Source organism: Bombina bombina, chromosome 4, assembly GCF_027579735.1.
Source record: "Bombina bombina isolate aBomBom1 chromosome 4, aBomBom1.pri, whole genome shotgun sequence".
Classification (NCBI taxonomy): domain Eukaryota; kingdom Metazoa; phylum Chordata; class Amphibia; order Anura; family Bombinatoridae; genus Bombina; species Bombina bombina.
In genome coordinates this window covers 958,842,633-958,858,287 of record NC_069502.1, presented here as the reverse complement: position 1 = coordinate 958,858,287, position 15,655 = coordinate 958,842,633, and the positions used below count along the sequence as shown (strand labels likewise).

Below are 15,655 nucleotides of genomic sequence, written 5' to 3'. Positions count from 1 at the left end.
TGGCGCTCCATCTTCATCCATGTTCATCGCGGGTCCATCTTCTTCCATCTTCATACTGGTGGAGGTCTATCTTCTAACTTCATCTAGGTGTCAGTGGCGAGGTGGTCCTCTTCAGACCTTCAACACAGAGGTCCTCTTCATGCGCTCTCCAGCCGCACACTGAATACTGAATGCAAGGTACCCCTTTTATATAGGGTTACCCTTGTATTTCTAGTGGCTGATTTGAATCTTCAAATTCAAATCAGCCAATAGAATGAAAGCTTTTTTCTTTCTTTCTATTGGCTGATTTGAATTTAAAGACCTCGCCGCCAACACCTGTATGAAGTTAGAAGATAGACCTCCTCCGGTATGAAGATGGAAGAAGATGTACCCGCAATGAAGATGGATAAAGATTGAGCGCCGCCGGGATGAAGAAGGAGCGCCGCCCATCATCATCAGTGAGTACCAACTTTGGGGTTAGTGTGTTTCATTTTTTATTTTCTGTAATGTTAGTTTTTTTATTTTTTGTAATGGTAGGTTTTTATTTTTGTGTAATGGTAGTTTATTTTTAAAGATAAGATTTGGTTTTTATATAATTTTACAGGTATTTTTTATTTTATTTTAAGGTAGTTAGTATTTTTTTAGTTATTTAGGGGTATTTTAATTTGGTTTAAGTTAGAGGATGTTAGGTTAGGGGGCTAGATATTAGTTAATAACTTTGCAATGTGGGGGGATGGTGGTTTAGGGGATAATAGTTTATTTAGATACTTTGTGTTGTGGGGGGATGGCGGTTTAGGGGTTAATAGTTTAATTACTGAGATGTGGGGGAATGTTGGTTTAGGGGTTAATAGTTTATTTAGTTACTTTGCAATGTGGGGGGATGGCGGTTTAGGGGTTAATAGATTATTTAGGTACTTTGCGATGTAAGGGGATGGCGGTTTAGGGGTTAATACTTTTATTTAGTGCTTATAATGTATTTTTATGTGTTTTTGACACTTTTTAATTTTGGAAAACAGTTTACCACAGCTCTTAAGTTGCGGAAAAGGATTGAATCGTAAGAGGCGATTGAGCTAGCGTAATCACGATTTTGCTGAACTTGTAATATCAGCGGATTGAAAATGAATAGCGAAATCGCGATTGCGCTAGTGTAAAACCGTTTGCAATTGTAATCTAGACCTATATATGTAAAAATGTAGTTTAAATATACACAAAGAAATATAAATAGTGTTCCAAATTAGCCCATAATTCCAATGCATCAGAAGGCACTGTTTTACTATGCTACAACATGATAAATCCGGACCATCTGTGACTGTCAGCAAACATACCCAAAAGGCCTGTAAAATACCCAGCTTCCCCAAGTTTTAGTGCTGCCGGACTAAACAGAGCAATGGTGGGGCAGCATTTCAGTCCGTCACTGATGCAAAGCCTGGGAGGGGGTGAATGAGTGGAGTACCCAAAGCTACTTTTCCAGCCTACTTCACTTCATACCTGCCCTGGTGCTCCTGTAGCCGCCAATATAATTTTTAGCATCTCCTGTGGTTTGCTGGCTTTCTGCCTGGTCTCTGCCCTAATACTATTATTTACAAAGCAGCCGCTATAAGGATTCACCAGCCACTGATATGTCTCCGCACAGGATGCTTCTGCCAGGAGGTTAACTGCCTTGCTGCCACCCCCCCTCTCCCCCGAAGCAAGAGAAACTTCTGGGTGCCCTAGGGGTAGGGTGGTGTTTCTGGAAGGGATGTGTCCACAACACAGAAAATAAAGCACTCTTCTGCACATAGGGTTAAAATTATTTAAAGCGGTAATAACTCAAAAAGGGCCTTCTTGATGTGCAGAGGTGCCTGTCCAGGGCGGGGCTAAGGTAACCGGCCCACTGGGCATTTGCCCAGTATGCACAATGCTCAATCCAGGCCTGATATAAATGTTAGAATTAAACTTTCATGATTGAAATAGAGTGTGCAAATTAAAAAAAATCTTCTTCTATTGTCAAAATATTTTTGATTCCTTGGTATCCTTTGTTGAAGCGGAGTTTAAAGAAACACTGCTATAAAATTTGTTTCGCCTTAATGTGTTCCAAAAGACTTGTTATACCTTCTGCAGAGTATTAAATGTATGCAAAATTGTTCATTCATGTTTATTTCTGCATTTAAAATCGCTGTTTTTTTTCTAATCACCAACAACTAGGACAAGCCCATAACAATGGGCCGAGCCTGCAAGTATTTATGTTAGGTCTTGAAATGTTATTTGTGGCTGGTGGGTGAATAAACACAAGTAATTAGTTCACATACAAAATCCATCTCTCCTTCATAACCCACACTGAGAGATTAATCAGTGCTATTGCCTCCTATTTACATAGCTATTCTACAGAGAAAATGTTTGCTACCCATATTTTCAGTCTATGTGGGGATACAACAGACAAAAGTAGCTATTTAAATAAAGGTAAAGTTACTATTTGCACACAATTAAATACACTCCAGAAGGTAAAATAGATTATTGGGAACACATTAAAGGGGATGAAAATGTCCCTTAAATTTCCCTTAAAATGTTGGTTGTATAAAACATATTACATTTCTTGCAAACAGTATGTGATTCTGAGGTACTGAATGTGTAATATAAAAATACATTTTGACTATTTTCTGCAGAGAGCTGTTAGATACAACATGCCGAATTGCCAACACACTGAAGAAGTACGGAGTGCAGAAAGGTGACAGAGTGGCCATTTACATGCCTGTTTCTCCAATGGCTGTAGCGTCTATGCTAGCTTGTGCCAGAATTGGTGCTGTGCATACTGTTGTTTTTGCTGGATTCAGCGCAGAATCATTGGCAGGCAGGATCAATGATGGTAAGTACTTAGTAACAAAATAGGATGGTAAGGGTAAAGAATGTGTGACATATAACTCACAGAGAGAACACACCTTTGGATCCTTCAGCATAGCATCATTCGCCGGAATTTAAGATTGTATGAGCAATTGCTTGGGACCCCCCCCCCCCACACACACTTTTGCGTGACCAATGACATGAGAGCAGGGCTTGTCAGTCTTTCCGGACAAACAAACCTGTTAAGAAGCAGCAGTTGTACAACTGGTGCTTCTTAAAGGGACAGTATACTTGAAAATTGTTATTGTTTTAAAAAAATAGATAATCCCTTTATTACCCATTCTCCAGTTTTGCATAACCAATAAGTTTATATTAATATACTTTTTAACTCTGTGATTACCTTGTATCTAAGCCTCTGCAGACTGCCCCTTTAGTTCAGTTTTTTTGACAGACTTGCATTTTATTCAATCAGTGCTGACTCATAAATAACTCCATGGGAGTGAGCAGGTTATCTATATGGCACATATGAACTAGTGATGTCTAGCTGTGAAAATAAGAGGCGGCCTTCGAGGGCTTAGAAATTAGCATATGTGCCTACCTAGGTTTAGCTTTCAACTAAGAATACCAAGAGAACAAAACAAATTTGATGATAAAAGTAAATTGGAAAGTTGTTTAAAACTGCATGCGCTATCTGAATCATGAAAGTTTCATTTTGACTAGACTATCCCTTTAAGGAACATAGAATTCACCTACAGCTCTCATCTGAATGCATTTGACAGTTTTACAGCTAGAGGGCATTAGTTCATGTGTGTCATCTAGATAACATTGTGCTTATGAGAGGGTGCCGATCGGGTAAAATGCAAGTCTGTGAAAAAGTATATTAATATAAATGTGTTGTTTATGAAAAACTAATAAGTAATAAAGGAATTATCTTTCTTTTTAAACAATAAAACTTCTGGAGTAGACTGTCCCTTTAAGTCTCATTGGAAGTCTTTTGCACATTCCTATTGAGAAACAGGCATAATAATAATTTCTTATATGTGCACTTTACATATGTATAAAATGTAATCATATCCCCTCATTTTCCTGTGAAAAGAATTCCATTCTCAAATCTTCCATTTGTTAGTTACCCTCCCTTGCAATTTTTCCAGTTCTACAATGTCATTTTAAATATTTTTGTTATATTCAGCTGTCATTTCAGAAGTTCACCGCTAGGTATTGACTGTTCTATCTTGGTGCATATATTTGTTGTATCATCATACTGCAGTGTAATTCAAGTCATAGGGGCATATCAAGCTATCATATAACTCATGACCTAATTAGACAGTGCCTTATGATAACCTTTGGCTGTAGATGAGTCTGGTATCCCATAGGCCTATATTTATCAAGCTATAAGATAGACTTTCTTAGAAATGGAGAATGAAAAAATACTAAGTAGTCGTAGGATCAAAATGATCTATGAGCATATACTGTATGGGCCAATTAGCGTTTTATACCCAAGTGTAGTATAAAATATAGATGACTGTGTTGCAGCTGAACCTTACCAAGCTGCATTTATGTACCTTTTTTGTTTAAATAATATGTTGATCACTTTTCCATTAGTCGCTGCTTTAAACCCAGATGGTTTCTTCCTCTAACCTTTGAAAACATTAAGGGTTTAGACGTTTTGTACCTAGCACTTTCTACAGGCAGCATGCTTTATACAGAATTATTACACTTAAAGGGACAGTCGACACCAAAATGTATCTTATTTAAAAAGATAGATAATCCCTTTATTACCCATTCCCCAGTTTTGCATAACCAACACAGTTATATTAATATACTTTTTACCTCTGTGATTACCTTGTATCTAAGCCTTTGCAGACAGCCTCCTTATCTAAGTGCCTTTGACAGACATGCAGTGAAGACTCCTAAATAACTTCACGGGAGTGAGCACAATGTTATCTATATGACACATGTGAACTAGCACAATCTAACTGTGAAAAACTTTCAAAATGCTCTGAGCTAGGAGGCGGTTTTCAACTGTTTAGAAATCAGTTTGAGCCTTATTAGGTTTAGCTTTTCAAAAATACCACCAAGGGAACAAAGTAAATTTGACAATAAAAATAAATAGGAAAGTTGTTTATAATTGCATGCCCTATCTGAATCATGAAAGTTTAGTTTTGACTTTACTGTCCCTTTAAAGTGAATGTAAATTTTTATGTGAAAGTGCCCGGTGTTTAAAAAACTATTAAAAACAGGGGCACTTTCATTCATGAAAATTGACATTGCACCAGATTTTAAAAATACTTTTTTCTTCTGAAACGTCGGGTCGCCAATGACCCCGCCTGCTTCTTCCTGGTTAACTTACCTAACAATGAAGAAACCGGCTTCCTCCAATCACGGAGTTGCCTCAGGCAATGATTCCCCCAGGGGGGGAGCTGTGATTGGAGGATGCCGGAATCGTCATTGCTGACATATGAAGAGGCTTGCGAGGAGCTGGTGAAGCGCTGCAGCGGCTTCAAGAAGAAAAGGTAAGTATTTAAAGAAAACCGGTGAAAAGTAAACTTACATTAATAAAAGTGCCCCTGCTTTTAAAAGTTTACATTCACTTTAATACATGAAACCCGAAAAATGTCTTTCATGATTCAGACAGCACATACAATTTAAAAAACAGAGATACCTAGGTAGGCAATGTGCACATGTTTGAAGCACTACATGGCAGGAAAGAGTGCTGCCATATAGCGCTGCAGACACGTGCATGCTCCTGAGCGTACCTCCAAAACAATGAAGAAAATGTGAAAATTGGAAGCTGTTTAAAACTGCATTCTCTATCTGAATAATGAAACAAAAATTTTGGGTTCCATGTCCCTTTAAAAGAGCATAAAGTTTTTCCCCACAAAAGTAGAGGTATTTTGGCTCCCGCTCATGCGTTAACTCTTCTAGAACTTGAAGTAAGCTTTTTGCTTGCGTCGAGTAGTGCGCATATTACAAGTTGAAAGTAAAAAGTTTTCACACAAGCGATAATCCAACGCATTAAAAAAGCCGAACTTTAAACATTGCAAACACGTTAACGTATTCCCTAGCACCCAACAAGTCGCGCAAACCCGATCGCGTTTAACAAAGTGCGCTAACCCGCCATGAAGTATGAATATTTTACATAGCAGAATATGTTCTATTTATTCATATACAGTATATTATATATTTTTTTTGTAATATATATATAACTATACCGTGTGTGTATGTGTGTGTGTGTGTATATGTGTATATATATATATATATATATATATATATATATATATATATATATATATATATATGAATGTATTTAAAAATACTTAGAACATATTCCCCTATGTGAAGATCATTGGAATGGGAAATATTTACAGTACAAACATAGTTAAAGGGACACTAAACCCACATATTTTCTTTCATGATTCAGATAGAGCATGCGATTTTAGGCAACTTTCTAATTTACTCCTATTTCCAATTTTTCTTTGTTTTCTTGCTATCTTTATTTGAAAAAGAAGGCATCTAAGCTAAGGAGCCAGACAATTTTTGGTTCAGACACTGGACAGCACTAGTTTATTGATGCTGTCCAATCAGCAAGGATAACCCAGGTAATGAAACAAAAATGGGCAGGCTTCTAAACTTACATTCTTGCTTTTCAAATAAAGATAGCAAAAGAATGAAGAAAAATTGATAATAGGAGTAAAATAGAAAGTTGCTTAAAATGGCATGCTCTATCTGAATCATTAAAGAAAAAATTTGGGTTCAGTGTCCCTTTAAACAATTTATTAACTATAAATATTGCATAAATATGATTTTACATGTTTTCAGCTACATGACTGCAAAGGGCTCCAATTATTATTATTATACTTTATTTATAAAGCGCCAACATATTCTGCAGCGCCCCAATGCACTTATATATATGTATACATATGTAAATAAATATATATATATATATATATATATATATATATATATATATATATATATATATATATATATATATATATATATATATATATATACATACATACATATACATATTTAGACATGTATATGTATGTATCTCTATGTTTAAGCCCTTTGCAGCCTTTTTTTCTAACACCTGAGACCTCATAACTTTAAGTCCTTAAAACTTTAATGCAATTGTTTTTAAATAATTTTATTAGACAGTGTTATTATGAGTGTAACTGTACTTTTAAATATAATTTTGATTCTGTTTGTGCAACTTTTTTTGTATCACAAGCTAACACATTTACTTTCAACCTGTAAAATCCAATGTTCCGCAAACAACCGAAATCAACCCCTTATCACTCATGCGCCACAGTTAGCGAGCCACTTGCGATCTAACCAAAAATAATTATTTATGCATAGTGAAAACTGCTTTTCCTGTAATTTAAATCAGCCCTACAGTTTTTTTGACAGTTTACAAATAATGTATAATAATAAAAGTAATAATAATAATAATAATGATACAATTGTAGTTTTTACACTACTTCAGAAGCTGGAGTGCAGCCCATGGCAGTGGTGTCCTAATGGTGAAGTGGTCTGCACCAGGTGCCGAAAACAAGGTTTGCATCAGTGGGGACTAAAAGCCAGTGGTTTAGGTGGGAGTGCACAGGCCAGCATGAACCAATAATAGGAGCTGCTGCCCAAAATATAAACTCAACTAAACATGGTCACCATCCGATACCTAGTATCAGCTCCAGGTATGCTGCTGGGATTTGATATTCAGAACTCTGACCTTCCTACATGCTGCACAGTGATTGCTTGACATATGCAGCAGCTAATTTATATATGTCCCTAACTGGCTACAGAAAAGTAGAAATAACAAAAGCACTCAAGATTCTGTCCTAAAGGTATGTCCCATGGACTGCAGAACAATGCAAATTGTTCTTACTTAATTACTGGTTTAATTGAAAAAAAGAAAAGTATATGCATATACGTATGCATATTTCTTGCAATGTATTGTTTAATTTCAGATGTGTTTTATTTTTTAAATATAGGCTTGTTGTCCCTTTAAAATTAATTGTAAGTGTGAGTTGTTATGGGAAAGGAACAAAGTAAGAATTACTCAATGTCACTCTGAATATAATTATGTTTTTATTGCAAGCATGTGATACACACACTACAAAGAAGGAGTTACTATAGAGTCTTAAGAACATAGAGATATTTTATTTTCTTCATTCAGAAACGTATTATTTTTACAGTCTGTAGAACTTAAGAAGATTAGTACCTCTAAAGTATACCCCTATATTCTATGGCAGTGTTTATCAAGCACTCCTGCAGGTATACATGTGTTTGCTATGTACTACACCTGAAACACATAAATATTATTGATCTCAAATTCTCATATGAGCAAGAATGTAAATAAGGTATAGGCAAGTGTGCTGAAAGTGTAATTTGTTTAGTAGAATGAATAGTGCTGTGGACATTTGTTTTGAACAATCGAATGTTAAAGGGCCATAATACCCAAATGTTTAAACACTTGAAAGTGATGCAGCATAGCTGTAAAAAGCTGATTAGAAAATATCACCTGAACATCTCTATGTAAAAAAGAAAGATATTTTACCTCAAAAGTTCCTCAGTAGCCACCTCCCATTGTAAAGGATTTCTAAGCAGCATTTTAGTGTGTTTGTCCTGGGACATCTGAAGGGACTAGCATCGTGCACTCTCATATTATTTCACCAATCAGGTAAAGGAAGCTTACTATGAAATCTCATGAGAGTTAAGTGAAATCTCATGAGATCACAGTAAGAGTTCATGACCTCAGCACTGCTGATGCTGATTGGCTGCTGTTCATTTCTTCATTTTTTTAAATTTGTTTACCTGCAGCTGGGAGCAGCTGAGTATAACTTTTTACACAGAACTTACTCTGCTGATCTGAGGAAATTGTGAGGTAAAATATCTTCCTTTTTTACATAGATATGCTCAGGTTATATTTTCCTGTCAGCTTTTTACAGTTATACTGCATCAGTTTCAAGTGATTTAGCATATGAGTATTATGTCCCTTTAAGAATGTTTATAATTAGATCGAATATCCACATTTAAAATTTCAGATATAACATTCAGTTTAACAAATACTATTCAGAAGTTCAATCGTTCATGCGGTAGGGAATTTAGTAAATTGATACATAATAGATACAAATATAGCAATTCAAATGTTTTTATTTCGAATATTACATTTAAAGAGAGCGTTAAAAATACAATACTAAGTTTAATTTTGACACTGCCCTTTTGTGAATCTGCTATGAAGTCTGCTTTTCCTTGCTTTGATCTTTATATAATAAGTATATTTGCCTGCTTCCCAATAAAGTTGTAAATGTAGTTTTGCTTTGTATTTTAAAAGATCAACTGTACTAGTGCAAGAACTAAAAAAGTAATATGTTGCAATTTTCCCTCTTTGACCTAGCTAATTGCAAAGTAGTCATCACATGTAATCAAGGAGTGAGAGGTGGACGTGTGACAGAGCTGAAGAAGACAGTAGATGATGCTGTCAAAGTGTGCCCGACAATCAAGCATGTCTTTGTGTCTCAGAGAACCAACAACAAAGTCAACATGGGTAATCTCGACATACCGCTTGAGGAAGTACGTTATAAAAATATGTGATAAATAGGACATATAGGAATCAAGTTATTTCTTATCTTTATATGGTAATGAGCAATAATTACAAAAAACAGTAACCACGGAGCATGTTGTTTGCAGAATATATCTTGTCCATTGCCTGTTAAAAGGACATAAGAGAACCTACATTACAAAGTTGTGTCTAAAAGTAATTGGGGTTTTAAGTGAAAGAGCATACTTATCTTAGATATAGGTCCTTGTTTCTCTTTTAAAAAGGGGTTAAAGCACCACAGACATGTCTTTATAATGTAGTTCTTACTTTCAGCCATGCCTTTGTAATGTAAGTCTTACTTTCAGCCTACCATGGATTTGTAATGTAGCTCTTAGTTTCAGCCATGCTTTCTTAATGTAGCTCTTACTTTCAGCCATGCCTTCGTAATGTAGCTCTTACGTTCAGCCAGTCATGGGTTTGTAATGTAGCTCTTACTTTCATCCATGCCTTTGTAATGTAGCTCTTACTTTCAGCACACCTTCTTAATGAAGCTCTTACATTCAGCCATGGCTTTGTAATGTAACTCTTACTTTCAGCACACCTTCTTAATGTAGCTCTTACTTTCAGCCATGCCTTCGTTATGTAGATCTTACTTTCAGCCATGCCTTCTTATTGTCATTCTTACTTACAGCCATGCCTTCTTAATGAAGCTCTTACTTTCAGTCAGCTATGGGTTTGTAATGTAGCTCTTACTTTCAGCCATGTCTATGTAATGTAGCTCTTAATTTCATCCATGGCTTTGTAATGTAGCTCTTACTTTCAGCCATGCCTTTATAATTTAGCTCTTACTTTCAACAATGGCTTTGTAATGTAGCTCTTACTTTCAACCATGTCTTTATAATTTAGCTCTTACTTTCAACCATGGCTTTGTAATGTAGCTCTTACTTTCAACCATGGCTTTGTAATGTAGCTCTTATTTTCAGCCATGCTTTCATAATGTAGCACTTTTAGCTATGCCTTCGTAATGTAGATCTTACCTTCAGCTATGCCTTTGTAATGTAGCTCTTACTTTCAGCCAACAATGCCTTTGTAATGTAGCTCTTAGTTTCAGCCATGCCTTCTTAGTGTAGCTCTTTCTTTAAGCCATGTCCTCATAGTACAGCTCTTACTTTTAACCATGCCTTCATAATAAAACTCTTACTTTCAGCCATGCCTTCATAATGTAGCTCTTACTTTCAGCCATGCATTTGTAATGTAGCTCTTACTTTCAGCCAGCCATGGCTTTGTAATGTAGCTCTTACTTTCAGCCATGGCTTTGTAATGTAGCTCTTACTTTCAACCATGCCTTCATAATGTAGCACTTACTTTCAGCTATGCCTCCGTAATGTAGATCTTACTTTCAGCCATGCCTTCGTAATGTGGCTCTTACTTTCAGCCAACCATGCCTTTGTTATGTAGCTCTTAGTTTCAGCAATGCCTTATTAATGTAGCTCTTACTTTCAGACATGCCTTTATAATGTGTAGCTCTTCCTTTCAGTCAGTCATGGCTTTGTAATGTAGCTCTTATTTTCATCCATGCCTTTTTAATGTAGCTCTTACTTTCATCCACACTTTCTTAATGTAGCTCTTACTTTCAGCCATGGCTTTGTAATGTAGCTCTTACTTTTAGCCATGGCTTTATAATGTAGCTATTACTTTCAGCCATGCTTTCATAATGTAGCACTTACTTTCAGCCATGCCTTCATAATGTAGCTCTTACTTTCAGCTATGCCTTCATAATGTAGATCTTACTTTCAGCTATAACTTCTTAATGTAGCTCTTACTTTCAGCCATGCCTTCTTAAAGTAGATCTTACTTTCAGCCATGCCTTCGTAATATAGATCTTACTTTCAGTCATGCCTTCGTAATGTAGCTCTTACTTTCAGCCATGCCTTTATAGTGTAGCTCTTACTTTCAGCCATGCCTTCTTAATGAAGCTCTTACTTTCAGCCAGCCATGGGTTTGTAATGTAGCTCTTACTTTCAGCCATGGCTTAGTAATGTAGCTCTTACTGTCAGCCATGCCTTCTTAATGTAGCTCTTACTTTCAGCCATGCCTTCATAATATAGATCTTACTTTCAGCCAGCCATGGCTTTATAATGTAGCTTTTACTTTCAGCCGTGGCATTTATAATTTAGCTCTTACTTTCAGCCATGGTTTTATAATGTAGCTCTTACGCTCAGCCCTGCCTTTGTAATGTAGCTCTTACTTTCAATCATGGCTTTTTAATGTAGCTCTTACGTGTAGCCATGGCTTTGTAATGTAGCTCTTACTGTCAGCCATGCCTTCTTAATGTAGCTCTTACTTTCAGCCATGCCTTCATAATATAGATCTTACTTTCAGCCAGCCATGGCATTATAATTACCGTGTCATTTATAATTTAGCTCTTACTTTCAACCATGGCTTTGTAATGTAGCTCTTACGTTCAACCCTGCCTTTGTAATGTAGCTCTTACTTTCAGCCATGGTTTTACAATGTAGCTCTTACTTTATGCCATGACTTTGTAATGTAGCTCTTACGTTCAGCCATACCTTTGTAATGTAGCTCTTACTATCAGCCATAGCTTTATAATGTAGCTCTTACTTTTAGCCATGCCTTTGTAATGTAGCTTTTACTTTCAGTCATGCCTTTGTAATGTAGCTCTTACTTTCAGCTATATCTTTGTAATGTAGCTCTTACTTTCAGCCATACCTTTTTAATGTAGCTCTTACTTTCAGACATGCCTTCATAATGTAGCTCTTACTTTCAGCTATGCCTTCATAATGTAGATCTTACTTTCAGCCATAACTTCTTAATGTAGCTCTTACTTTCAGCCATGCCTTTATAGTGTAGCTCTTACTTTCAGCCATGCCTTCTTAATGTAGATCTTACTTTCAGCCATGCCTTCGTAATATAGATCTTACTTTCAGTCACGCCTTTATAATGTAGCTCTTACTTTCAGCCAGCCATGGCTTTGTAATGTAGCTCTTACTTTTAGCCATACCTTTTTAATGTAGCTCTTACTTTCAGCCATGCCTTCATAATGTAGCTCTTACTTTCAGCTATGCCTTCATAATGTAGATCTTACTTTCAGCCATAACTTTTTAATGTAGCTCTTACTTTCAGCCATGCCTTTATAGTGTAGCTCTTACTTTCAGCCATGCCTTCGTAATATAGATCTTACTTTCAGTCACGCCTTTGTAATGTAGCTCTTACTTTCAGCCAGCCATGGGTTTGTAATGTAGCTCTTACTTTCAGCCATGGCTTCGTAATGTAGATCTTACTGTCAGCCATGCCTTCTTAATGTAGCTCTTACTTTCAGCCATGCCTTCATAATATAGATCTTACTTTCAGCCAGCCATGGCTTTATAATGTAGCTTTTACTTTCAGCCGTGGCATTTATAATTTAGCTCTTACTTTCAACCATGGCTTTGTAATGTAGCTCTTACGTTCAACCCTGCCTTTGTAATGTAGCTCTTACTTTCAGCCATGGTTTTACAATGTAGCTCTTACTTTACGCCATGACTTTGTAATGTAGCTCTTACATTCAGCCATACCTTTGTAATGTAGCTCTTACTATCAGCCATAGCTTTATAATGTAGTTCTTACTTTTAGCCATGCCTTTGTAATGTAGCTTTTACTTTCAGTCATGCCTTTGTAATGTAGCTCTTACTTTCAGCCATGGTTTTACAATGTAGTTCTTACTTTATGCCATGGCTTTGTAATGTAGCTTACGTTCAGCCATACCTTTGTAATGTAGCTCTTACTATCAGCCATAGCTTTATAATGTAGCTCTTACTTTTAGCCATACCTTTGTAATGTAGCTCTTACTATCAGCCATAGCTTTATAATGTAGCTCTTACTTTTAGCCATGCCTTTGTAATGTAGCTTTTACTTTCAGCCATACCTTTGTAATGTAGCTCTTACTTTCAACCATGCCTTTGTAATGTAGCTCTTACTATCAGCCATAGCTTTATAATGTAGCTCTTACTTTTAGCCATGCCTTTGTAATGTAGCTTTTACTTTTAGCCATGCCTTTTCAATGTAGCTCTTATTTTTAGCCATGCCTTTGTAATGTAGCTCTTACTTTCAGCCATGAATTATTATAATGTAGCTTTTACTTTCAGCTATGGCTTTATAATGTAGCACTTACTTTCAGCCATGGCTTTATAATGTAGCTCTTACTCTCAGCCATGGCTTTATAATTTAGCTCTTACTCTCAGCCATGGCTTTATAATGTAGCTCTTACTCTCAGCCATGGCTTTATAATGTAGCTCTTACTCTCAGCCATTGCTTTATATTGTAGCTTTTACTTTCAGCCATTGCTTTATAATGTAACTCTTACTTTCAACCATGGCTTTATAATGTAGCTCTTACTTTCAGCCATGGCTTTATAATGTAGCTCTTACTTTCAACCATGGCTTTATAATGTAGCTCTTACTTTCAGCCATGGCTTTATAATGTAGCTCTTACTTTCAGCCATGGCTTTGTAATGTAGCTCTTATTTTCAGCCATGGCTTTGTAATGTAGCTCTTACTTTCAGCCATGCCTTTGTAATGTAGCTCTTACTTTCAGCTATGGCTTTGTAATGTAGCTCTTACTTTCAGCCATGCCTTTGTAATGTAGCTCTTACTTTCAGCCATGCCTTTGTAATTTAGCTCTTACTTTCAGCCATGCCTTTATAATGTAGCTCTTACTTTCAGCCATGGCTTTGTAATGTAGGGCTTTTTTACATTTTCAAAAATCTTTAAAAAGTGGTTGAAATATTTTAGATTTTATTAAAGCATTCATAAAAAGTTACACTGCTTTGTAATAAAAATCTAGCTTTGTAGAAAAGAACCAGTTATATAGAAAGTCTATTTTGTGATATATAACAGAACTGAGGATTTCCTTTTTTTGCTTTCTTTTGTTTCTGTATAAATAATGTAATAGAAGTTAGCTATGGCCCTTATGGGTTCCCATGTAAAAACAAAAACAGGGATAAAGTTATCCCTAAAAGGTGCGCTATATATGTATACACAACAATAAGCAATAAGTACAACAGTCTATAGCGTCTCTAGAGTATAGGTCCTAATCCAAAGGTACGGCAGCACTCCCAACGAAAGTGAATCACAAAACGAATCCTGGAAAACAGAAAAGGAGGCGCCCCTTAGTGCAGTATCGTGGGTCCTTAGATCAAGCAAAGGAATATGCAAATGCAAACTCACAAGATCGTTGGCACACACAGTGCTATCACAGACAGGCTGAGGCCTCAGAGCCAACCGGCAGACTCCCGAACTCTCACAGTCAGTCACGAGGTAAGGTATCCACCAATCGGAATGACCATCGCCAAAAATACTAAAAATACTGGACAGATATTTGAGAAATTATAAACTCCCTCCTTGGAGAGAACGTAAAAAAAAAGATAGAGAGATTGAGATTTTGGATTTTAAATGGATATGAAACATTGCTTCTTTGGTAAAAAAAAAATTGTTATTTCAAAGTTAACATAAAAAAATACAGATGTGTTAAAAAATACACTTTCTTGTTTTTTTGCGAAATGTACACTTAAAAATTCTCATTGTAGCAAATGCATTTAGTGAGATAAGGGAGCTTCATTATAAAACTTAAGTTCTACTGTCACATGAATTTTCTGCAAAAGTCCTCTACCGAGCATAAGCAAGAAACTAACTGGAGCTAGTGCACATATAACCTAGCAAACACTTAAAAAGTTAAAGGGACAGTCAACACCAAAATTGATATGGTTTAAAAAGATAGATAACGCCTTTACTACCCACTCCCCAGCTTTGCCCAACCAACATTGTTATATTAATATACTTTATAACATTTAGACATCTAAACTTCTGCCTGTTTGTAATCCACTACAGACAGCCTCTTATCACATGCTTTTTATTAGTTTTTCACAACAAGAGACTGCTAATCCATGTGGAGTTGTGGATGACAATGCACTAATTGGCTAAAATGCAAGTCAATAGATAATAGCCATGTAATCAGGGGCTGTCAAAAGAGGCCTAGATACAAGGTAATTACAGAGGTTTGAAGTATATTAATATAAATATGTTGGTTGTGCAAAACTGGGGAATGAGTAATAAAGAGATTATCTTTTTAAACAATAACAATGTTGGTGTTGACTGTCTCTTTAAGCTACTCTTTTGCCTTCCAGTAGAGGCCACAGCCCTCTTATGATTTCTATTAAGTATAACCCACTGCTTAGTGTTTTTGTGTTACAAAAGTGAAACAGGCTGTTTTATTTCTCTTTAACTCTCTGCGCAATCTAATTAAAAATTGGAGCACCAT

At 36.1% G+C, this 15,655-nt stretch overlaps 1 protein-coding gene across 1 annotated transcript in view; it reads left to right on the top strand.

Annotated features, from left to right (window-relative positions):
• ACSS1 (acyl-CoA synthetase short chain family member 1) overlaps positions 1-15,655 on the top strand; it is a 275,687-nt gene that overhangs the window by 170,204 nt on the left and 89,828 nt on the right. Inside the window, exons 3-4 of the mRNA XM_053711973.1 lie at positions 2,622-2,821; positions 9,197-9,372. Coding sequence (XP_053567948.1) covers positions 2,622-2,821; positions 9,197-9,372 — 376 coding nt within the window. The remainder of the gene's footprint in view (positions 1-2,621; positions 2,822-9,196; positions 9,373-15,655) is intronic.